Genomic DNA, 25,356 nt, shown 5'->3' with positions numbered 1-25,356 from the left:
TTCACCTGCATCTATGGCAAGCATCCTCAGAGGTAGTGAGGTCTGTTGGAAGTAGGAAAAATGGGTTTATATATCTGTGGAATGACCAGGGTGAGACAAAGGACTTTTGTCTGCTGGGGCTAGATGTGAATGTTTCAGTTGATCACCTTGATTAGCATTCAATGGCTTGGAAGTGCCTGGGGGGAATGTTTTGTTGAGAGTGATTTTATGTGCCTGTTTGTTTCCCCTCTGTTGTTTTGCTGTTGTAATTTTTGAGTTTTTTAATATTGGTAGCCAGATTTTGTTCACTTTCATGGTTTCTTCCTTTCTGCTGAAATTGTCCACATGCTTGTGGATTTCAATGGCTTCTCTGTGTAGTCTGACATGGTGGTTGTGAGAGTGGTCCAGCACTTCTGTGTTCTCAAATAATATGTTGTGTCCAGGCTGGTTCATCAGGTATGCAGGACAGTTCACTCACATTCAGAGGCCTCACAATTAAAAAAAAAACATTTTTGTGATTTTTTTCCTGCAATATTTATAAATATCAATGGGAAGGCAGTGATAATAATACACTTTATAATACATTTGATATTCTGCTCTATTTCCCCAAGGGCACTCAAAGCAGATTACAACAACATGCACAGATGGGTAACATTCAATGCATTGCTTTGGATTTGTAATGCATTAGGCAAGGGCACTCACTCTGGTAGTGACACAGTGGATGGAATAACAACCTAGAACAAAAGATTGCTTGGAAATGACTAAAAGGATCAAGTAAACTCAAAGGAAATTGTTTATCCAAATTGTCTTGCTGTGGTGTTGTGGTAATAATTTAAACACAGCTGCCTCTTGTGTGGACAGATAAAAATTCCATCTGATTGTTGCCTGCCCTCCTTCATGTTTGGATGATGATCTAGTGGAAAAACTCAGACTACCTTCCAGGTGGGTGAATGATGAGAGATGAACGCATTTCACCACTTCACAGAGCATATTGAGGAATGGAGGCATGTCTTAAAATACTGTCTTGTTACACTGCCCAAGGCCCCTTCTACACCGCCATATAAAATTCAGATTACCTGCTTTGAACTGGATTATATGGCAGTGTGGACTCATATAATCCAATTCAAAGCAGATAATTATGGATTATTTGCTTTGATAATCTGGTTTATATAACAGTGTAGGAGGGGCCTCAGAGGGCCAGAACTTTTGCCCCTCACGTTGTAGTTTCTAATTGGCAAAGAAATGATTTTTTAAAGGAAGTATTCAAAATGTGCACTTAAAAGCAGCTCATGACATTTTGCTACCTGGGTCAAAGCTGTAAATCATGTCCTCATCCACACTATAGTCATGATACATACTATGTGTATGTGTGCGCCCTTCCACACAGCCCTAAATCCCAGAATATCAAGGCAGAAAATCCCACAATATCAGCTTTGAATTGAGTTATCTGAGTCCACACTCAGATAATGTGGGATTTTCTGCCTTGATATTCTGGGATATAGGGCTGTGTGAAAGGGCCCTAAGTGTGTGTGCCTTCAAGTTAACTGTCCACTTGTGGTGACCCCATGAAATTTCATAGGTTTTTCTTAGGGAAGGAGCACTCAAAGATAATTTTGCCATTTCCTTCCCCTGAAATAAAGCTTACAAAAACTAATATTTATTGGTAATCTCTTGTCCAAGTATTCACCAGGGCTGGCCCTGCTTAGCTTCCAAAATCAGATAGGATTTGATGCTCTTCATGTATTTAAGCTGCTCATGATACATGGTCAATGAAGATGTTTTGATGGAAAATCCCACACACAACAATCTCTATTGCTGGCACTGAAAACACAACAAAAACAATAGATTAATAACTATTTGCTGATTGAGGCTTTACTGTGCCAAACAGTAGGGCCAGCCTGCTGCTTACAACTATTATGTCATTCACTGTTGTTATTGTCAGAAATTTTAAAAATTAACTAGGTGTTTTTAATTTCAAAAATGTGAGTCAAACATTGAAAGGGTTAAATGGATGCAATGACTCAGCAAGAGCTGTAGTTCAATATAGGTAGGTGTGCCTGTGGCTGAAAAGGATTCAGTGTCAGAAGGCCTCAGTGGGAGAAAGGCCTTAGTATCAGGTAGGTCTCAGTGTTAGTAGGCCTCAGTATGAGAAGGTGTTCTGTCATGCGCTGGGCCTATAAATAATTGCCTTTGAATAGGACATGCGACTTGAGCTCAGCGGGAAGCCAGGGCCCCCCGAAGAGGTGTTTTCAGAGATTTTCCACCACAAATGATCTTTAGATGGCTTATGAAGTATAACGAAGTCCTTTATTAATGAACAATCAAACAGAAACTTCTTGTCTTCAGTAAAGTTAAACAAATGATTCCAGGCTTTTATGCAACTGGTGGCTTCCTAATCTTGTCCACGAAGGACAGGCAATTGTCTTCAATAACTTATTCTTTACTTTAAAGGAAAAACCCCTTTTTAACTTCTCCCAGGCTGACTGTAATCTAATTCTTACTGATGTGGGCTCCGCTAATAGGTAGAACTGCGTCTCAAGCACCGAGTGGACCTACCAGTATGGCCAGTAGATTCTCCAGCTGGAGTTATTATTATTATTATTATTATTAACTTTATTTGTACCCCGCTAGCATCTCCCGAAGGACTCGATGCGGCTTACAGGGGCCGAAGCCACAAAACACAATACAATAGAAAACATAACACAGCAATAAACAAAGCAAATCAAACAATTAAGCAAAATAACCACAATGACAATACATCAAGACACTATTAAAACTGGTTCGGCCAGCGCAATGAGGTACAGGGTTAAAAGTGCTGAGATGGCAGGAGGAACGTAGGATTAAAAGTGCGGTGTGCAGCAACATTAGTTGTGCTAAAGTGCATCTAGGACTTGGGATGGGGATTCCTAATCTGCGAAGGCACATCGGAACAGCCAAGTTTTTAGGTTCCTTCTGAAAACTGCCAGAGTAGGGGCCTGACGAAGCTCTTTTGGAAGGGCATTCCAAAGTCGGGGGGCCGCCACAGAGAAGGCCCTGTCCCGCGTCCCCACCAAGCGCGCTTGCGACGTAGGTGGGATCACGAGCAGGGCCTCCCCAGATGACCGGAGCGAGCGTGTGGGTTCGTAGATGGAAATGCGGTCACGCAGGTAGGGTGGTCCCAAACCGTTCAGGGCTTTGTAGGTGAGCACCTGCACCTTGAATTGGGCTCGGAAAATAAATGGCAGCCAGTGGAGCTCCTTGAACAAGAGGGTTGACCTCTCTTGATAATTAGCTCCAGTTAGCATCCTGGCTGCTGCCCGCTGGACCAATTGTAGTTTCCGAGCCGTCTTCAAGGGCAGCCCCACGTAGAGCGCATTGCAGTAATCCATTCTAGAGGTGACCAAGGCGTGGACCACCCCGGCCAGATCCGCCTTCACGAGGTACGGTCGCAGCAGGCGCACAAGTCTCAGTTGTGCAAAGGCCCTCCCGGATACCGTCGACACCTGAGCCTCAAGTGTGAGCGAAGAATCCAGGAGGACACCCAAACTGCGGACCTGTGGCTTCAGGGGGAGTGTAACCCCGTCCAACACAGGTTGCCACCCTATACCCCGATCCGGTTTACGATCGACCAGGAGGACCTCTGTCTTGTCGGGATTGATCTTCAGCTTGTTCTTCCTCATCCAGATCGACACAGCGGCCAGGCACTCGTCCAGCACCCGAGAAGCCTCCTTGGAGTTAGGTGGAAAGGAGTAGTAGAGTTGTGTGTCATCCGCATAGAGATGGCACCCAACTCCAAAACTCCGGATGACCTCTCCCAGCGGTTTCATGTAGATGTTAAAGAGCATGGGAGACAGAATAGAGCCCTGCGGCACCCCACAAGTCAAAGGCCAGGGGTCCGAGCAGGCGTCTCCCAGCTTCACCATCTGGGTGCGTCCCTCCAGGAAGGACCGGAGCCACGACAGAACCGTGCCCCCAAGGCCCATCCCAGAGAGACGACCCAGAAGGATACCATGATCGATGGTATCGAAAGCCGCTGAGATGTCCAGGAGAACCAACAGGGTCACACTCCCCCTGTCCAGCTCTCTGCGGAGGTCATCCACCAAGGCGACCAAGGCTGTCTCGGTGCCATGGCCAGGCCTGAAACCAGACTGTGCCTGATCTAGGTAGTTGGTATCGTCTAGGAAGCCCTGGAGCTGCGAGGCGACCACCCGCTCCAGCACCTTACCCAAGAAAGGGAGGTTGGAGACTGGCCTGTAGTTATTCAGCACCGTGGAGTCAAGGGAAGCTTTTTTGAGGAGTGGACGAACCACTGCCTGTTTCAAACCAGATGGAAAAATCCCTTGCTCCAACGATGCGTTGACAATCAATACAAACCAGTCAACCAACCCCTCCCTGGCTGATTTAATGAGCCAAGACGGGCATGGGTCTAGAGGTGAGGTGGTCGCCATCACAGCCCCAAGAACCTCCTCTACGGTCTCAGGAAGAACAAGCCTAAAAGAATCCCACAAGGATGGACAAGCAGGTGCCTCCGTCACCTCTTCTGGCACTGCGATAGAATTGGAGTCGAGCTCGAGGCGTATCTGAGCGACTTTATCTGCAAAATGGTGTGCGAAATCGCGACACCGAGCTGCTGGGTCGTCAGTGACCTCCTCGACCACAGGTGGGTGGAGGAGTTCTCCCACGACCCGAAACAGCTCCGATGATCTGTTAGCTGCAGACGCTATACGGGTGGTCGTGAATGATTTCCTGGCCACCCGTATAGCCACGGAGTATGCCTTAAGAGAGGCTTTAGCCCGTGCTCGATCAGAGACGGCCCGAGATTTCCTCCATTTGCGCTCTAGCCCCCTTCTCGTATGCTTCATCACAGCCAGCTCCCCGGTGAACCAGGGAGATGGCCTGTCACGACGCAACGAGATGGGGCGTTCGGGAGCGATCGTATCTAACGCCCTGGACATCTCCCCATTATAGAGCGTTACCAAGGCGTCGATAGAATCGCCAGGCTCCAAGGCAGGAAGAACCCCAAGATTCCTCAGGAATCCGTCTGGATCCATCAGTCTCCTAGGGCGGACCATTTTAATCTGTCCTCCACCCCTGCGGAGGTTAAGAGTCGCAGCAAGTCTAAAAGTGATCAGATAATGATCAGACCATGACACCGGAAGGATGTTTTGATCTTCCACTCTGATCATTTCGTTGTCCGCCACGAAAACAAGGTCGAGAGTATGTCCAGCTTGATGAGTGGGGCCAGATATTATCTGTGACAGTCCTATGGTCGTCATGGTGGCCATAAAGTCCTGAGCTGCGCCAGATAGGGTGGTCTCAGCGTGGATGTTAAAATCTCCCAACACCACCAGGCGCTGGGAAACCAAGGCCGAATTAGAGACCACCTCCGCTAGCTCAGACAGGGAGGCTACTGGATCGCGAGGTGGACGGTACACCAGCAGGAACCCCACACTGTCACGGCTCCCCACTTTCAGGTGGACACACTCGAACCCAGAAGCCTGCGGAACAGCGCATCTGATCACGGCGATGGATTGCCGAAAGACTACCGCGACCCCTCCTCCCCGCCCCCCTTGTCTGGCCTGCTGATGCACTCCAAAACCTGGTGGGCACAGCTGAGAGAGATTTACTCCCCCCAGCTCGTCCAACCAGGTCTCGGTGATGCATGAGTTCTTTGATCTTCCAAACTGTTCACCCTCTGAAATTTTTCAAAGCTTTGGTGATGTTTCCTTGGAAATCTTTGGAGATCTTTGGATGCTCTTAAGACTGTTCTCCCCTGGAAAGTCTTAAGGGTCGAAGCTTTTGAACAAGAGAAGCTTGTACACGTCCTTTACATTAGCTTTCCTTACTGAGACTAACTTTATTATTTATTTATTTATTTACTTTACTTTACTTGTATACCGCACTCTCTCAGCCCGTAGGCGACTCAGTGCGGTTTACAGCCAGGACAATATACAAGGTGCACAACATTAGCATTTAAAACAGTAACTAAAGCAACTACATCGATATAACAATACAACAGTACATCAATATAACATCTATACATCTATATAACTAATACATCACGTCTCATCAGTAAAGTCATAATCCGATCTCCTCGTCCATTATTCCAAGTTCCAAGATCAATCAGTTGGTTGCACTGCTTAATTAAATGCCTGTTCAAAGAGCCAGGTCTTCACTCTTCTCCTGAATGCCAGTAGGGAGGGGGCCGATCTAATGTCTGCGGGAAGGGCGTTCCACAGCCGAGGGGCCACCACTGAGAAGGCCCTGTCTCTCGTCACCACCAGCCGTGCTTGTGAGTCCCTATAACTAAAAAATGGCTCCCTTCCCTTCCCAATTGCCCTGAGCAAGGGGCGGAACCAAAACTTAACGATGATGGACAGGTGACTTGCCCTACGACTGCAACCAAAGGAAGCCACCTTTCTGCAGAACCCCTGAAACCTTGGACTGCAAGCAAACATTTAATACGAAGCAAATAAAGTTGGAGCTCCTGGTACAGCCGTACCAGCACAGAAGGCCTCAGTGTGAGAGAAAGCCTCAATGTGAGAGAAGCCCCAGGTTGATGGCCTTGTGTGTGAAGGTTCCAGTGTGTAAAGGCTGCCATGTGTAAAAAGCTTCTTTGTGAAACTCCTGTGTAACTTCGGTGTGAGAGGAGGCTCTGTGATAGTGAAGCTTTTTATTTGCATGAGAAAGAAGCCCAGCATGGAAGCAAAGAAGGAAGTATAAAGATCTTTATTTGTGTTATGGAAACCTTGATATTGTAAATAGTGCAACCATATCATTTTACTACAAAGAAAAAGCCTTCTATGGAAGAGATAACATTGGTCTGTATGTTTTTGTCCTTTTTATTACTTTGGGCTACTGGTGTGGGGTCACGCTGCTGCTAATGTTACTCTGCTGTATATTTATGAGGAGGGTCTTTTCTTAATAAGCCCACTAACCCAACAATAATTTTATCCAGTCACATTTAGTGTGAAAGACTTCAGACTTAAGATTATGGTGAGTGTTGCTAATCAGAGCAGTCAATACTGAGCAGGGACCACACTACACAGTGATAGCATCATGATTCCACTTCAACTACCATGGCCACATCTGATGGAGTTTTGTGATTTGCAGAATATGGATGGTATTTTACACTCTTAGATGTATTATTCCATAGGATATTGCCATGGCAGTTAAAGGACAATTGTAGCACCATAACTGTGCAGAGCCCAGTGCAAGATGGTTTCAGTGCTTCATATTTATTACTGTGTGAAATTATTCAAATTATATGTTATGAGTATATGTACCTGCTTTCACAGCTATAGCTTTCAGATACAATGGACTGTCTGTGGTCTACCTCATCTTTCTCCTGCTTCTGCCACTCTGCCCGAAACCTAATGCCGTCACAATGAAAGGTAGGTAACTATGTTCCAAAACCATTAATTTTGTGAGGGGTAGCAGCAATCAGGTTAGCTAGCAGATGAATTCAATAATGTAGTAGAATGTATAAGTTGCATGAACTGCTAAGCTGATTGTGCTCTGCTCCGATGTGCCTATAGTACAGGCATGGGCAAACTTGGGCCCTCCCGGTGTTGAGCACTCCAACTCCCACAATTCCTAACAGCGGCTGAGGGGGAAAAGGAAAGGGCCTGAGTATGCCGTCGTGTCTGGGGGCTATAACTCTTAGCGAAAGGGGGTTGCTTCTTGCCTTAATTTAAAGAACTGAAACTCCCAAGGACTAAAATACTGTAGATAACTCAAAATAGGTTTTATTGTTCACAAAGAGTTATTCCTTTAAGGCAATAAGCTGGAAGTTTCAAAGGGGGTAAAGGAAATATACATCACAGTCTCTGGTTGTCATGGGTCCAAGGAGATTTCGCAGCTGAGAAGCTTTTCCCGTTTCCTCTTCTCCCAATGGCTGTGAAGGTCGGAACAACCCCCCCCCCCCCCAGTCCAATGGCCTATGTTGAAGGCACAGAGTCTTCCTTTTGATGCCAAAGGACCGGTTTGAAGGCGCTTGGGTCTCCTCAACATTGTTCAGGGTGATCTGGACATGAAGCATTAGTCCCAAGGGTAAAAACCTTAGAATTGGTGATGAGAGGTAACTTAATTAAGTGCTTTAGAGCCAAGTCTCTTTCTCATGTCTATCCAATAGAAAGTTTGATGGTAGAATGGAAATGGAAAAACTCTGCCCTCCTCCAGGAAGAGATGGAGCCAAGCAATTGAGCTGAGGAAGAAATATAGCTGGTGCAAACAACATTGATTGACAGCTATAAATAATCAATCAATCCAACTATACATTTACAAACTAAGCAAGTATGGGCATGTTATAGTTTAAACCTTTGCACTTTAAAGTTCTACACACAGGTGGCGCCACTTGCACCATCACACTGAGGCTATTAGGCTGAGGAATTGTGGGAGTTGAAGTCCACAACACCTGGAGTGCCCAAGTTTGCCCATGCCTGGCCTATAGTATGGAATTACAGAAGCAACAGGATTAAAATAAGACAAACCTCTGTAAGGTTTGACTCAATCTAAAAACTATGTATTGTGTACTGTCAGGGAATGAAGGGAATGCTTATCCACACCACATCTTTCAAAATAAATATTATGTGCTTGTTTTTCAGGGTCTACTGGGCAGCTGCTTAGAGCAATCAACTGTACTAGCTTCATTTTCGTCGCAGTCCAAATGGCTTTTCAAATTGCATTCTACTACCTGCCACCTAATGGTAATGTCATTTCAAAATCCAATAGTAATAATTTGTTCCAGAAACAAAAAGGTGTTTTTGGTTTTTTTTGGTAGTAAATCCCAATTGCTTAACAGAGTTCTTTGTAGGTCAAGGTAGAGAAAGTGTCATTTTGCATTCTCTAGTTTACGTAGTCCCTGAAACCTAACTTAAGGAAAATCTCTAAAGTCACTCTTCCACATTTTGAGCTTATTTCAGTTGATTTTTCATCCCCAAACTAATCAATTTGTCTCCAAATCACCGTTGAACATGACAATTTAGTCTTCAGCAGCCCCAGAATCTTGGGTAAAGGTAAAGGTTTCCCATAGACATTAAGTCCAGTCGTGTCCAACTCTGGGGGTGGTTCTCATCCCCATTTCTAAGCCGAAGAGCCGGCGTTGTCCATAGACGCCTCCAAAGTCATATGGCCAGAATGACTTCAAGGAGCGCTGTTATCTTCCCGCTGAAGTAGTACCTATTGATCTACTCACATTTGCATGTTTTTGAACTACTAGGTTGGCAGAAGCTGGGGCTAGCGGTGGGAGCTCACTCCGCTCTCTGGATTTGAACTGCCGACCTTTCGGTCAGCAAGTTCAGTAGCTCAGCAGTTTAACCCACTGCACCACCATGGCCCCACAATCTTGGTAATATTGCAATATTTCTCTGTACCCTACAAAACATCTTAAATAACATTTGGAAATGATATTGGGAAAATGGGAAATAAAGCAAGACAGAGACTTTGAAAGGTGATGTTGAAGACCCTGAAAATAGTCTGTAATTTCTGTTTTCCCCATACTAGATTTCTTATGGGAGGAAGTGATGAGCCACATTGGTTTTCTACGGTAAGTCTAAAATGGTAATTTACTTTCTTTCTTTCTTAAATACTGCATACCACCTTGGATGCCCAGGTGTAAGTACCAGTTTGCCTCCCCTCTCATTATATCCCAATCGCATATCATCTCATTGGTAATGAAATACAATATTCTATTTTTATTTTGAAGTGATGTTTTCCAAATTTCTGAAATTACACATGGAAGCATCTCTCTAATGTCTTAAATATCACTTCCCTTTTTGGACCTCTGTTGAACTTACCAACTCAGACCTCTTCCACACAGCTGAATAAAATTCCACATTATCTGTTTTGAACAGGAATACATTGTGGTGTGGACTCAGATAACCCAGCTCAAAGCAGATATTGTGGGATTTTCTGCCTTGATATTCTGGGCTATATGGCTGTATGGAAGGGCTGTTGGCGTGAAAGTGATTTTTGTTCAATAACAATAATGATCTTTGGCACTTTGTCCTCCTACAAAACATGTCTCCTTCTCATCTAAAGTTTTTGAGAAAGCATATGAAATATAGAGGTGCAATTCTTTCTCAAAGCATTTTGTTGTTCATTCAGTCGCTTCCAACTCTTTGTGACCTCATGGACCAGCCCACGCCAGAGCTCCCTGTTGGCCATCACCACCCCCAGCTCCTTCAAGGTCAATCCAGTCACTTCAAGGATGCCATCCATCCATCTTGCCCTTGGTTGGCCCCTCTTCCTTTTTCCTTCCATTTTCCCAAAGCATAATTTATAATTTAACTGCATTAATTGCTTCCATCAGAAATAAAGCCATGGATTTTCTGTGAGAACTTTCTCTGTACTAAAGGTTGATCTGGGCAGCAATTCACCACTTAGTTGCTTATTCATAGAAACATAGAGTTGGAAGAGATCTTGTGGGCCATCCAGTCCAACCTCATTCTGCCAAGAAGCAGGAAAATTGCATTCAAAGCACCCCTGACAGATGGCCATCCTGCCTCTGCTTTAAAGCCTCCAAAGAAGGAGTCTCTACCACACTCCAGGGCAGAGAGTTCCACTGCTGAACGGCTCTCACAGTTAGTAAGTTCTTCCTAATGTTCAGGTGGAATCTCCTTTCCTGTAGTTTGAAGCCATTGTTCCCTGTCCTAGTCTCCAGGGCTGCAGGAAACAAGTTTGCTTCCTCCTCTCTATGACTTCCCCTCACATATCTATACATGTCTCCTCACAGCCTTCTCTTCTGCGGCTAAACATGCCCAGGTCTTTCAGCCGCTCCTCATAGGGCTTGTTCTCCAGTCCCTCATTTTAGTCACCCTCCTCTGGACACATTCCAGCTTGTCAACATCTCCCTTCAATTGTGGTGCCCAGAAGTGGACACAATGTGATTCCAGGTGTGGTCCAACCAAGGCAGAATACAGGGGTAGCACGACTTCCTTGGATCTAGTCACTAGACTCCTATATATGCAGGCTAAAATCCCAACTCTGGTTGACTAGCTAATTTTACAAGATCTGAAAAAAATAGAAAATAAATTGTCATAAATGTCCTCAAACATTATTTAAAAATTTAAATTCAGTTTCACTCCTCATGATTATAGGATTGCATTGTAGGCTGACTGGCAGGGCCACCTTGATTTCCAGGCCCCTTTGAAATCATAGAATCATAGAATCAGAGTTGGAAGAGACCTCATGGGCCATCCAGTCCAACCCCCTGGCAAGAAGCAAGAATATTGCATTCAAATCGCCCCTGACAGATGGCCATCCAGCCTCTGTTTAAAAGCTTCCAAAGAAGGAGCCTCCACAACACTCCAGGGCAGAGAGTTCCACTGCTGAACGGCTCTCACAGTCAGGAAGTTCTTCCTCGTGTTCAGATGGAATCTCCTTTCTTGTAGTTTGAAGCCATTGTTCCGCGTCCTAGTCTCCAAGGAAGCAGAAAACAAGCGTGCTCCCTCCTCCCTGTGGCTTCCTCACAGATATTTATATATACACTTCTCTATTTGACCTGCCTCTAAAAGCATAATATAATAGACAAGGATATATACAGAGAGAGAGAGTGTGTGAATGTAAAGGTAAAGGTTTTCTCCTGACATTGAGTCCAGTCTGACTCTGGGGGTTGGTGCTCATCTCCATTTCTAAGCTGAAGAGCCAGTGTTGTCCATAGACATCTCCAAGGTCATGTGGCCAGCATGACTGCATGGAATGCTGTTACCTTCCTGCTGGAGTGGTACCTATTGATCTACTCACATTTGCATGTTTTCTAACTGCTAGGTTGGCAGAAGCTGGGGCTAACAGCGGGAGCTCACGCAGTTCCCCAGATTCAAACTTGCAACCTTTCCGTCAACATGTTCAACAGCTCAGGGGTTTAACCCACTGCGCCACCAGGGGCTACACACACACACACACAGAGAGAGAGAGAGAGAGAACTTTGTTCACAAAACAGAAAAAGAAGCATTATTGTGACAATCCTGTATAATATTGGATACTCTTGCTTCTGTTTGTTGAAAAATGTTTCCACCAGTTTGTTAAGGCTTAAAGCAGACTGTAAATAACAGGACACCGTTAAAAATGTTGTTTCAATCAGTGTTCCCTTTCTTATGCTATCCAGGAGCTCCTCACAACATGCTAGACACTGATCACTTATTTGTGTTCAATGGTCCAATTATTTATTGTAGCAATAGCAACACAGCAATAAGGAACCATCAAAATTAATAACATGTAGGATTGATATCAGGAAGTTTGTGCTCCATACCAAATGAACTTACTGCTTCCAGTTAACTTTGTCATGCCTTTCTCTGTAAAATTAATATATTGTCTATGTCCATAAATTACACGATGGACATATTTATGACTTTATGAAGCACTCTCTTATTACAGTTGAAGTGAAACTGCAAATGGTGTAGAACCTTTATTAATCTAGGATATTAACTTGCTTTTTATCTTGTAGGTTTAGCCGTCTCAGTGCTGGAAATATCACACGTCTTTTGGCCCCTGATATTGGAATATTTGTTGTAGGCCTCACAGTCACACAGCTTTGCAAAAAGATGGTGAAACGCCAGAAGCAGAAATTGCAAAATCCTTCGGAAAGCCAAGATCTTTTCTGTCTTGATCAGGAAACAGACATCATGGTGGGAGATGAAGAAGAGGAGGAAGAAGAATGGGAGGAGGAGGAAGAGGTAGAGGACATGATTGAGATATAAATATTTGTTCAATTTCTTGACCTCGTAACATGAATGAGAACCAGAAAGCAGAGCGGCACATGCTGTCCTTCACAGAGTAGAGAAAACCAATGTAATGCTGTATTGCCTAGCAAGAATGATAGAGTGAGAACTACAGGCAGTTCCTGAGTTACAAACATCCAACTTACAAACAACTCATAGTTAAGAATAGGGGTGAGACAACAGGAAGTTAGAGAAATCTACCCCTCGGAAGGGAAATCCACTTCTGAAAGAGCTATTATGGAGGAAAGGTGTCTCCACTGAAGCTTTATCACCAATCCTTGTTTCCAGAGTTAAGTTCTATTTATAATTATTGAGAAACACAGTTAACTTTGGGTTGCTGTGAGCTTTCTGGGCTGTATGGCCATGGCCCAGAAGCATTCTCTCCTGACATTTCACCCACATTTATGGCAGACACCTTCAGAGGTTGTGAGGTCTGTTGGAAATTATGCAAGCGAGGTTTATATATTTGTGGAATGTGCAGGGTGGGAGAAAGAACTCTTGTCTGTTTGAGGCAAGTCTGAATGTTGCAACTGGCCACCTTGATTAGCATTGAATGGCCTTGCAGTTTCAAAGCCTGGCTGCTTCCTGCCTGGGAGTATCCTTTTTTGGGAGATGTGAGCTGGTCCTGATTGTTTCCTGTCTGGAATTACCCTGCTTTTTCAATGTTGCTCTTTATTTACTATTCTGATTTTTTAATACTGGTAGCCAGATTTTGTTCATTTTCGTGGTTTCTTCCTTTCTGTTGAAATTGTCCCCATGCTTGTGGATTGCAATGGCTTCTCTGTGTAGTCTGACATGGTGGTTGTTAGAGTGGTCCAGCATTTCTGTGTTCTCAAACAATATGCTGTGCCCAGGTTGGTTCATCAGGTGCTCTGCTATGGCTGACTTCTCTGGTTGAGTTAGTCTGCAGTGCCTCTCATGTTCCTTGATTCATGTCTGGGCGATGCTGCAGCATTTGGTGGTCCCTATGTAGACTTGTCCACAGCTGGTAGACTTCTACAGAGGTGAGAGGATCCCTCTTGTCCTTTGCTGAATGAAGCATTTCTTGGATTTTCTTGGTGGGTCTGTAGATAGTTTGTATGTTGTGTGTCCTCATCAGCTTCCCTATGCAGTCAGTGGTTCCCTTGATGTATGGCAAGAACACTTTTCCTCTGGGTGGATCTTCATCTTGACTCTCGTGGCTTGTTCTTGGTCTTGCAGCTCTTCTGATGTCTGTGGTGGAGTATCAATTGGCCTGTAGAGCCCAGTTTAGATGCCTCAGTTCACCTAAGGAGTAGGTGGGGTTCGCAGATTCTTTTTGCACGATCTGCCAGGGCTTTAATGGTGCTTCTTTTGTTGACTTGAGTAATGGTTGGGGTTTTTATGTAGGTATCTATCTGTGTGTGTAGGCTTTCTGTAAACGATATGGCCCAAATGTTGATTGGTTTGCGGCTGACTAGGACATCTAGAAATGGCAGTTTTCATTCATTTTCTTTTTCCATTGTGAATAGGATGTTTAGGTGGATGCCGTTGAGGTGATCCAGGAACAGTTACCTGAGCAAGTACCTCACCTCAGAGACATGGGGTGAAATGCACCATGAGAGATTACATAACTTAATTGTGCATAGTCCTATATAGACTGTAGCCATTAAAACTTAAAATGTCCTTAGAGAGTATATATATATATATATATATATATATATATATATGCTTGATAGAACTGCAATATTCAAAATAAAGCAATAAGTCATGAGGATTCAGAAGGGAGCAGCTGTGTTTAATACTAGTGATTTCACTTCGTTCCTTCTGAACAAGGAGAACTTCAGTGTAGGTAAACAAATAATCAAAATATTTCTCTGCTTTTTCTAAAACTATTATGGGATCATGGAGATAATTTTCACTAACAGGCATGTCATCATGGCCATAATGATGTGTACATAAGGTAAAGATTTCCCCTTGACATTAAGTCTAGTTGTGTCCGACTCTGGGGGGTGGTGCTCATCTCAATTTCTAAGCCAAAGAAGTAGCATTATCCGTAGACGCCTCCTAGGTCATGTGGCCAGCATGGCTGCATAGAATGCCATTACCTTCTCACCTATTGATCTACTCACATTTGCATGTTTTTTAACTGCTAGGTTGGCAGAAGCTGGGGCTAACAACAGGAGCACACCCATCCCATGAGTTCAAACTGCCAACAGTTAGTAAGTTCTGAAACTTAGTGGTTTAACCTGCTGCACCTTCGTGGCCCTGCAGTGTGTACATAGGATACTAATAATCATAATTTTAAAAATACACAATATTTTATCTGCAGGTTTTTATTAGTAGTACCTATTTGGAGAATCAATATATAATATTGCCTTCATAACCAAGAAGGAAGCATAGTAATATCTGTTTAGTATCTGCTTGCCATAGATGCAGGTGAAACGTCAGGAGAGAATGCCTCTAGACCATGGCCATATAGCCCGAAAAAACCTACAACCACCCAGTATCTGTTTTCTTCCTTTTACATTGGCTCTTCCTTGATTAGCTTAATTGATTCCATGTTTACAGGAATTTGAAACAGAAACTGAAGACTCTGAGGATGAAGAAATGGATGTGTCACTTGGAAAAGATAATCTGAGAAACAGCCAGCCAGGCTTCCTTCAGAAAATCATGTTGTTCATAGTTGGCTTGAAGATCCTCTGTGAAAGTATATTCAATACTGCTGGCAAAGTGGTGGCTGTGCTTCTGCTAGGACTAGCAGGTAAAAGTGCTTTAAAGGGCATCTTCACACATAGCATATCTATTGCATTTTGAGCTAGATCCAACATAGGACTTAAAAGAGTTTCTCTTGCATGGAAAGGAAGAAGAGAGATGCAATATTTAAAGCTTTGCTTCCTCCCCTCAGCCCACGCTGCCAAGAAGGTCACTTGGAGCACCAAAGTAGGGTCGTAACATGGGAAAGGGAAGCAATGTAGATCCCACTGGACTCCTTCTTTCAACAGGGAACCTCTGCTGGATCCCAGGTTTTTTTTCATTGAAGGAAGATGCCCCTTCCATTTACATAATTTTTGGAAAATGACATTCATAACCTTTTGGGAAAACCAGGAATCTCCACAGGCTTTTGGAAACATGACCCTTTTGGAGATTATTTGGTATTCACAGTATTTGGAATAATCATAACCTTTTGGAAAGACATGACCTTTAGAGATTTTAACCTTGAATACTGCTGGGTTTGAGTGGGTGGATGGGGGATTGATTCTGTCATTTGGGAGTTGTAGTTGCTGAGATTCATAGTTCACCTACAATCAAAGAGCATTATGAACTCCACCAACGATGGAATTGAACCAACTCCCATGACCAACAGAAAATACTGGAAGGGTTTGGTGGGCATTGACCTTGAGTTTGGGAGTTGTAGTTCACCTATATCCAGAGAGCACTGTGGATTCAAACAATGATGGATCTGGACCAAATTTGGCACAAATAATAGGTCCAAATACATGCCACCAGTGGAGTTTGGAGGAAAACAGACATTGACTTTTGGGAGTTGTAGTTGCTGGGATTTACAGTTCAAGCAAAGAGCATTCTGAACCCCACCAATGATAAAATTGGGCCAAACTTCCCACAGAGAACCTCCATGACCAACAGAAAATTCCGTGTTTTCTGATGGCCTTTGGTGACCCTCTGACACCCCCTCGTGACCCCCCCCAGGGGTCCCGACCCCCAGGTTGAGAAACGCTGAACTAATGTGTCTTGAATGGGGGACCATAGATCTTTGTAGATCACCTATCTCAAGCAGAGCATCCATATTTCAGAACGTCATCTCAGCATGTTCATTGTTGACTATGTGTAGGTTGCCTGGGAAGTATGATTCTAAATACAATTCGGTAAGGAACAACAGCAAGGAGAAAGTAACTACAGTTGGCCCTCCACTTTTGTGGGAGTTATGGGTTTGTTGGGTTCTAGTCATGGGGAAATGGTACCAGGCATGTAGCCGGGGGGGGGGGGGGGGGGGCTTGAGGGGCTTCAGCCCCCCCCCCCCCCGAAATTCTCATGGTGGTTCGCGAAAAGGCCTTACTGGTGCATTATTTAAACTGTTATGTTTATTCATATCATGATCTGATCACCATACTCAATATATCCCATATGCATGGGGGTATTGGGGTCATGATACAAAAGGTTTGCCAGGATAGACCCTCTTTCACTCAGACTCCAGCCCCCCCCAAAACTCAGCCCCCCCAACCCCCCCTGAAAATGTTTAGCCTCCCCCCAAAACGAAATCCTGGCTACGGGCCTGAATGGTACCACTTGATTTTGCAACAGAACCAATTTCAAAGAAAATATAGTTATGACAAGCATATAACTCTGCCCTCTGAACTTTGATTTTTCTCACCCATAGGTATTATACTACCTTCTGCGACTTCTGCTGTTTATTTCTTCATCTTCATGGGTTTATGTTCCTGGTGGTCTTGCCATCGCCCAATCAGCCCAGTTGCTTTTAACAGTTTGTGTGTCCTGGTTGCAGTATTCAGTGCTGGACACTTAACTGCTCTTTATCTGTACCAGCTGCCTTACATTCAGTACCTTGTTCCCCCTGAGGACATTTATGTCAGGTAAAAAGATAAAATTTGCACAGTGGAAAAGTGCAAAATGGTGATTATAACACATGAATTGTTTCAATGTGATATCACTTATCCCTCCCTTGTTTAAAAAGATTAAACAACAATATAATCACTGTTTTCTCCTTCTCTAGAGTCTTGGGCATAGTACCACTCATTATGACAAATGTTACCATGCCTTGGAAGCTTCAAGTCCATTCCCAACTAAATTGGCCAGCAGCTTTGAATCCTTTTGCACTCCTCGCTCTGTACTATACACTGGTCACATTGCTCCAGCAGTGGGCACTGCCTGCTAAGGTATGGGATATATTACAATGCAAAAGGCATTCAGAATGTATTTTTGCTGATTCATAGCCTCAGGCCTCAATTGTGTGTTGAGTTCATATTACTTTTCACCTATTAGCACATTGTGACAGTTATCAGAAAAATTATAAACAAATCTAAATGAGAGCATTTGGGTTAAAACATTAAAATATGACTAAACACAAATAAAAAACTAACAATGGAAAACTAAAATTAAAAGCAGTTTATGCTATAATAATTGTCTGTGCTATCGCCTTCCAAAATGGTTACTATCAGGCATTTCTTAATGACAGTTTTTTTAAAGAACAGCAACAATACATTTGGCAATTTGTTCTACTAGTAGTATGTTACTTCTGCCTGCCAAAAATAATGCAGTTAGAAGTCTATTACAGGCAATGGAATACATAGCAGAGTGGAATCTATTCTCACTATGGAAATTGCAATAGAGTAAAACACTGGACCACTCTAACAACCAGACTACACAGAGAAGACATTGAACTGACATGGTGGTTGTTGGAGTGGTCCAGCATTTTTGTGTTCTCAAATAATATGCTGTGTCCAGGTTGGTTCATCAGGTGCTTTGCTATGGCTGACTTCTCTGGTTGAAGTAGTCTGCAGTGCCTTTCATGTTCCTTGATTCGTGTTTGGGCAATGCTGCGTTTGGTGGTTCCTATGTAGACTTGTCCACAGCTGCATGGTATACGGTAGACTCCTGCAGAAGTGAGAGGATCCCTCTTATCTTTTGCTGAACATAGCATTTGTTGGATTTTTTTGGTGGGTCTGTAGATAGTTTGTATGTTGTGTTTCCTCATCAGCTTCCCTATGCTCTGGGTGGACCCAGAGGAAAAGTGTACTTGCCATACATCAAGGGAACCACTGACCGCATAGGGAAGCTGATGTGTACATAAACGTGAAAATGGATAGTGATCTATCGATGACTTCAAATGAATCTGACAAGGTAAAGCACTAAGTATGAACTTTGTCATGGACATCTTGTTGCTTGTAATGATCAGTTTGGGGAATGACTGGATATTCAAGGATACAAAGACACCGCTGAAATATCTGGAGTGGGATGACTGCTTGAAAGAAGGAGCAAAAATAGTTAGAAGGAATGCCATTACATGAAACTGTAGCTCGCTGTCGACCTTTGCAGCCCAAAAGACAGTCACATCTGTAAAGTAGGAAATTTAGGTACCGCTTATGGGGGGAGGCTAATTTAACTAATTTACAATGCCATAAAAATCTCCAGCAAGCATGCAAAGAATGAGGAAGTACTCCATCAGGGTCACAAATGGATGGTGAAGTGACAGATCTCCTGGTGGCGCGAATACCCTCATGAAGCTGGAATGTTAAATGGTCTCTGTGTGTCTGTCTATATCTGTTGTGTGACTGTGGCATTGAATGTTTGCCATGTATATGTACATTGTAATCTTCCCTGAGTCCCCTGTGGGGTGAGCAGGGCAGAATATAAATACTGTAAATAAATAAATAGTTAATTTTGGAAGCAACGAGACTGTAACAAAATAAGAAATAGTAACAAAAAGTTCAACAAGCAACATAAAATATCATTTGCTGAAACATTGTAATGACAGAGGATTACTTTTCAATGTGATGAGCAACAGAACCCTTTAAAAAGTAATTTTCCAAGGTCTGCTTAGTGGTAAAGAATCAAAGAGTGAGGGAATGATTTTAGAGTATCTTTGGGCCCTTCCAGACAGGACCTATATCCTAGGATCTGATCCCAAATTTTCTGCTTTAAACTTGATTATATGCCAGATGACCCGGGATAAACAGAAAACCTGAAATCAGATCCTGGGATACATGGCCTGTCTGGAAAGGACCTTAATTGCACCTAAGAGGGGAGGACTATGCTATTTATCTCCATCCTTGCTCAATTTTATTTGTAAATAAACCACCCTAACCATGAGTATTGATGTTGTTATTGTTGTCATGCCTTTCTCCCAGTTTGAGACTCAAAGTAGTTTACAATAATTAAAAAGAACATAGCTAAAAATTCACAAGTTACAAGTTCAAAATGTAATGAAACCATCATAAACTTAAAGGTAGTTAAAAGCACAAACAATTAAAAGGAAGTGGGTTGTTGTAAGTTTTTCGGGCTGTATGGCCATGTTCCAGAAACATTCAAACATCCAAAAACTTTGGGCAACCCAGTGATTCTGGCCATGAAAGCCTTAGACAATAAATTAAAAGGAAAATGTGAATAGAAGAATTAGAAAATGCCAGAAATCTTTCTTTTTGAAGAAACCCAGCACAATTTCAGTGCTGCCAATGCAACTTCTCTTCACTTGGGAAAGTGCAGAGCACCATTTTCCCTTGGTCCTAGATTTTGTGAAACCTCTGCTGTACAAAATCCAAATTGTTTCCCTTTCTGTCCAGGTGTCTTCTGCTTTGTGTGGAAGCTTGCAGGATGTCTCTCTCTTGCAGTGTCAGAGCCGGAACAGCTGTGATATGATTGCTTGCACCACTGAAGGAGACAGCATTTTCCTATCAGGTATATGTTAACTGTATGTATGGTGAATATACGAATGGTTAGATTGAAGATCTGAATGTTTCATAAGACAGCATAGCCAGATTAACACCAAATCTAGTGGAGTAGCTCTGTAAGGCCCCTTCCATACAGCTGAATACATTCCCACATTACCTTCTTTGACCTTATGGCAGGGTGGACTCAGATAACCCAACTCAAAGCAGATATTGTGGGTCATTCTGCCTTAATATTCTGGTTTATATGGCCTTAAGTGATGTAAAAAACAGAAAATGAAAGAGACAAATTTAATTAAAGGCCAATAAATCTGTATTTGGATATGCTTTTGTAGACCAGAAGCCAGTTCACCAAATATTTAAACTATTATCCTCATTTGACAGGAAGAGTGTATATATGCAGAGTACAGAGACCAAAATGGGATGAAAGGGCTTTTCTTCTATTTTCCAAAGGACATTCTATTTAATCACAAGATGCCTTCCCTCAAGTGAAATTCTGTGAGATCCAGCGTGCAAAGATGTCATTAACTCAAGGCTGATGTCGAATAGTCAGCCACTCTGCTTTTTTTATCCATTGATCCAAAATGTACATTTCTTGCAGAAGATACAATACACCTGGCAAATCCACCTGATAAAGGATATGACAGTGAAGGAAATGAATCGAGTGCCTTCTCAGCATTGGCACAATTCATTATGAATCAGAGCTACATCACTGCCCTGATTGCCATGATGGTAAGATACAGACATAACATTTCTCTCTGTGCTTTTGAATTGCCACCCATGCTTTCTTTTAAACCCACTTCTACACTGCCAATACAACATCCAGATTATCTGCTTTGAACTGGATTATATGGCAGTGTAGACTCAAGTAATCCTGTTCAAATGAGATAATGTGGATTATCTAACAATTCAAAGTGCTGGCTTTAGCCTATAAAGCCCTAAACGGTTCTGGTCCAGCTTATCTATCCAAATGCATCTCCACTAGGGATTTGAGATCATCGGAGGAGGCCCTGCTCTTGATCCCACCTGCGTCACAAGCACGTCACAAGACAGGGCCTTCTCTGTGGTGGCCCCTTGGCTGTGGAACTCCCTGTCCAGGGATATCAGATTGGCCCCCTTCCTCCTAAGCTTTCGGGAAAAAAAACTGAAAACTTGGCTCTTCGAGCAAGCTTTTGAAACCTCAGCTTAGTCAGATAAACTTTGAATTGGAAAACAACCTAGGAACAGCTAAGACAATGGAATGCATGGGGACTGAATATGATGACATAGTTTTAATTTTTTTTTATTGTTCACTGGTTTGATGTTTTTAGATATAATGTAATGTGATGTTTTATTTTTATTGATGCATGTATTTTGTATGTGGCATCGAATTGTGCCAATTCTTTGCCGCCCTGAGTTGCCTTTGAGTTGATATGGGCAGGGTAAAAATGATATAAATAGATAAATGTGATAATCTGGATTATATTGCAGTGTAGAAGGGGCCATAGCCCATGGTATTTGGAGTACTGAATAAGAGCAGAGTAGGCTAACTTGGAGTTGGTATAACTGAAAATGACTACTGGTATAGGAGCTAGGTTAAGTTTTTCAAGATCAAACAAGCCTCCAAATGAAGAATTTTGCCACACTGAGAACCCAATATTTTTGGATAGTGAAGACGTTTTGCTAGATATCACAGTTTGCCCTCAAGTGCTAGCAAGATATTAATAGGGATAGATGAATTTGGCAGTTGTAACTACAATTCTACTCAGTTTTTTTTAAAAATGTTGTCCATATTTACATTTATTATTTCTCATTTCAACATCTATCTATCATCTGTCTGTCTCTCTTTAAAATCTGCACAAAACTGAAAGCTTTTAATGTCTTCTTTTGCAGGTTTGGAGCATTACTCATAATAGCTGGCTGACTTTTGTTCTGCTGCTCTGGTCCTGTATTATTTGGATGGCACGCAACCGTCGCCTCTGTGCCCTGCTTAGCTCACCTTTCCTTGTCACCTATGGAAATGTCTTGGTGATACTTACTTATTTTGCTGGGATCAATGTTACACAGGAGGAACTGTTTCCTAGAGTGCCAACCTCACTGCTTGTTGACCTGGATTTGAAGTCTTATTCTCTACCCTGTGTTCATCTGGGAGCAAAGGTGAGCATATTCCAGGTATTTCTGGGGCTTTATTGAAGGATACATGTTTATTTTTATTCCCTTTGAACTCCTTGAGGCCCCTTCCACACAGCTGTATAAAATCCACATTGAACTGGATTATATGGCAGTGTGGGCTCAGATAATCCGGTTCAAAGCAGATACTGTGGATGATATGCCTTGATATTCTGGGTTATATGGCTTGTGGAAGGGCCCTGATACACATAGAAGAGCAGTCATGCATAAGGAATTTTTTTCACACATAAGACATTACAAACAAAGAAAATACATAGGTAACTAGTAAGGCAAAGCTTCCAATTATGTCATTTGCGTGTACATTATATTTAGGTTATACCTTAAATTAGTTTTCCATAGCTGCCTACTCAGCCTGGTCCATTCAGTTGAGTAATTTCTATTGCATCCGGTCCCTCACATGGAGTCACTAGGGGGACCGTGTGCATCAAAAGCATGTGTTACATCATTGAGCTGTGTCCCTTCCTTTGCGATAACATTTAGAGCAGTGTTTCCCATTCTCTAGCCTTACAGGTGTTTTGGACATCAATTCCCAGAATCCTTTATATTTGGCCCAAGGAGTTGAGGCTTCTGGGAGTTGAAGTCCAAAATATCTGGAGGACTAAAGTTTGGGAATCACTGAAACCCTACCACACTGCCATATAAAATGCAGATTATGTGTTTTGAACTGGATTATCCTAAAATCCAGATTATATGCTTTGAATTGGATTATATGCCAGTGTATACTCAGGCCCCTTCTGCATTCCCATATAATCCAGATTATCAAAGCAGAGAATCCACATTATCTCATTTGAACTGGATTATATGAGTCTACACTGCCATATAATCCAGTTCAAAGCACATAATCTGCATTTTATATGGCAGTGTAGAAGGGGCCTCATATAATCCATATGATCACTCCTATTACCTACCAGACACTCTCCAAGGATTGTCTACATTTCCTCAGAAAAGCAGGAAAAATATTAAAATTAATTATTATAAGCAATTTATGATTTGAAATAATTTCTGTATCATTCTGGTTGCTGCTTCTATCTAAGGCATACTGAGTATACAAACACATGGGTTCATAGGATATCAGACTACTCCATCCTCAGGCTCCACAAGATGTCAGAGTCATACAGATAATTTCTTTTCCTCCTCAAATAGATATATTATTATAATTTCATTGCAGATTTTATATCTGTTTACCTTCTGGCTCTTGCTGAAGCAGCACATGATAGAAAAGCAAAGGCAGAGGAAAGAAGAAGAATCCCTCAAGGAAGTGGCAGTAAATGAAACTGGTAAGGTGACTTAGCACTAAACACAGTTCTGGGTAGGAGAGCTCTTTACAGCTGATTGGAAGAAGTGATTCTCTTACACATATTGCAAAAAAATGTCATTCTCAGTCATACCTGAAAGTTTATAATAGCATAGCTCTTACTACCATTCCTTTGAAATCATATCTCACAAACGTTTGGAAGGGATATGCATTCTGTGTCTGCACAGAAATCTTTCAAAAGTAACCTATAGCGCAGGCATGGGCAGACTTGGGCCCTCCAAGTGTTTTGGACTTCAACTCCCACAATTCCTAACAGCCTCAGCCCCCTTCCTTTCCCCCCTCATCTGTTTAAGCAGCTGAGGGGGGAAAGGAAGGGGCCTGAGGCTGTTAGGAATTGTAGGAGTTGAAGTCCAAAACACTTGGAGGTCCAAAGTCTGCCTATGCCTGCTATAGCAGCTCATTAAAATGAATCCTACACATTCTTAGTAGGCCAAAACCACCTGGGGACCCACAGGCTGAGAACTACTGTGTTATAGACAATAGTGTAGTAAAATGGTGTCCCTTATATAAAATGGCAAAGTCAAGGTTTTCTTTGAGGAATTTTATTTTAGAATTCAAGCTGTGGATGGATTAATCAGTAAATGCAGAATCTGTGGATATAGAAGATCATTTTTTTAACTTCTGAGTAAGTGTGCATAGGATTATAGCCATACAATCCTATACATGTCTCTTCTGGTACAGCTGTACCAGGAGCTCCAACTTTATTTGCTTTGTAGTAAATGTTTGTTTTCAGCCCCAGGTTTCAGGGACTCTGCAGATAGGTGGCTTCTTTTGGCTGCAGTCATAGGGCAAGTCACCTGTCCATCATCATTAAGTTTGGTTCCACCCCTTTCTCAGGGCAATTGAGAAGGGAAGGGAGCCATTTTTTAGTTAGTCTCAGCAAGGAAAGCTAATGTATAGGACGTGTGCAAGCTTCCCCTGTACAAAAGCTTCAACCTTTAAGAATTTCCAGGAAAACAGCCCTAAAGACCAAAGAACTTCAGCTGGAGAACATCTAAGCCTTTACTGGTAGGTCCACTCAGTGTTCGAGAAGCAGTTCGACCCGGTAGCGGAGCCCACATCAGTAAGGGTTAGATTACAGTCAGCCTGGGAGGAGTTAAAAAGGGGATTTTCCTTTAAAGAAGAAGTCATTGAAGACAGTTGCCTGTCCTTCATGGGCAAGATTGGGAATTCACCAGTTGCCTAAAAGCTTGGAATCATTTGCTTAACTTTACTGAAGACAAGAGAAGTTTCTGTTTGTTGTACATCACAAGCCATCTAAAGACTATTTGTGGTGAAAAACCTCTGAGAACTTCTCTTTAGGCCCCCTGGCTTCCCGCTGGGCAAAGATTGCACGTCCTGTTCTAAAGGAAATTCTTTACAGGCCCAGCGCATGACAGAACACTGTCTTATGAAATGTAATTTACATTGTGTTCAGGGTTTTATCTTAGGTGCTGTACATATGCCTATATCCTTAAACTATAAGTGGACAGACATTGTATGATAAATACAAATGAATTTTTTTTACCATGGTACCATAATTGTGAACAACTGGAAAATTTTGATGGTCCTGAATGGATATAAATTCCTGTTACAGAAATAGATCAACAGCACAATATCCTTCTGGATATCCTTGGTTCTCTGCTGAAGGGGATGTTAGTGAAGTACTGGATTTACTTCTGTGCCGTGATGTTTTTTATTGTCAGCTTCAATGGCAAAGTGGCCCTGTACAAAATTCTTTACATTTTGCTTTTTCTGCTAAACGTTGCTTTGTACCAGGTAAGCTTCAAATCTAATTCATCTGAAGGTTTACATGAGATTATAATTTTGAACT

The 25,356-nt window shown here is 42.6% G+C and overlaps 1 protein-coding gene across 1 annotated transcript in view; it reads left to right on the top strand.

The window, feature by feature from the left end:
• The first annotated feature begins 4,559 nt into the window (after positions 1-4,559).
• LOC132772778 (piezo-type mechanosensitive ion channel component 2-like) overlaps positions 4,560-25,356 on the top strand; it is a 68,507-nt gene continuing 47,710 nt past the window's right edge. The window contains exons 1-8 of the mRNA XM_067467115.1: positions 4,560-4,618; positions 12,404-12,632; positions 15,207-15,399; positions 19,902-20,069; positions 20,661-20,791; positions 21,932-22,195; positions 23,397-23,505; positions 25,120-25,301. Coding sequence (XP_067323216.1) covers positions 4,560-4,618; positions 12,404-12,632; positions 15,207-15,399; positions 19,902-20,069; positions 20,661-20,791; positions 21,932-22,195; positions 23,397-23,505; positions 25,120-25,301 — 1,335 coding nt within the window. The remainder of the gene's footprint in view (positions 4,619-12,403; positions 12,633-15,206; positions 15,400-19,901; positions 20,070-20,660; positions 20,792-21,931; positions 22,196-23,396; positions 23,506-25,119; positions 25,302-25,356) is intronic.

Source organism: Anolis sagrei, chromosome 4 (genome assembly GCF_037176765.1).
Source record: "Anolis sagrei isolate rAnoSag1 chromosome 4, rAnoSag1.mat, whole genome shotgun sequence".
In the NCBI taxonomy this organism is placed as follows: domain Eukaryota; kingdom Metazoa; phylum Chordata; class Lepidosauria; order Squamata; family Dactyloidae; genus Anolis; species Anolis sagrei.
Note: the sequence above shows the minus strand (reverse complement) of the source record. Positions and strands in the feature narration are given on the sequence as shown.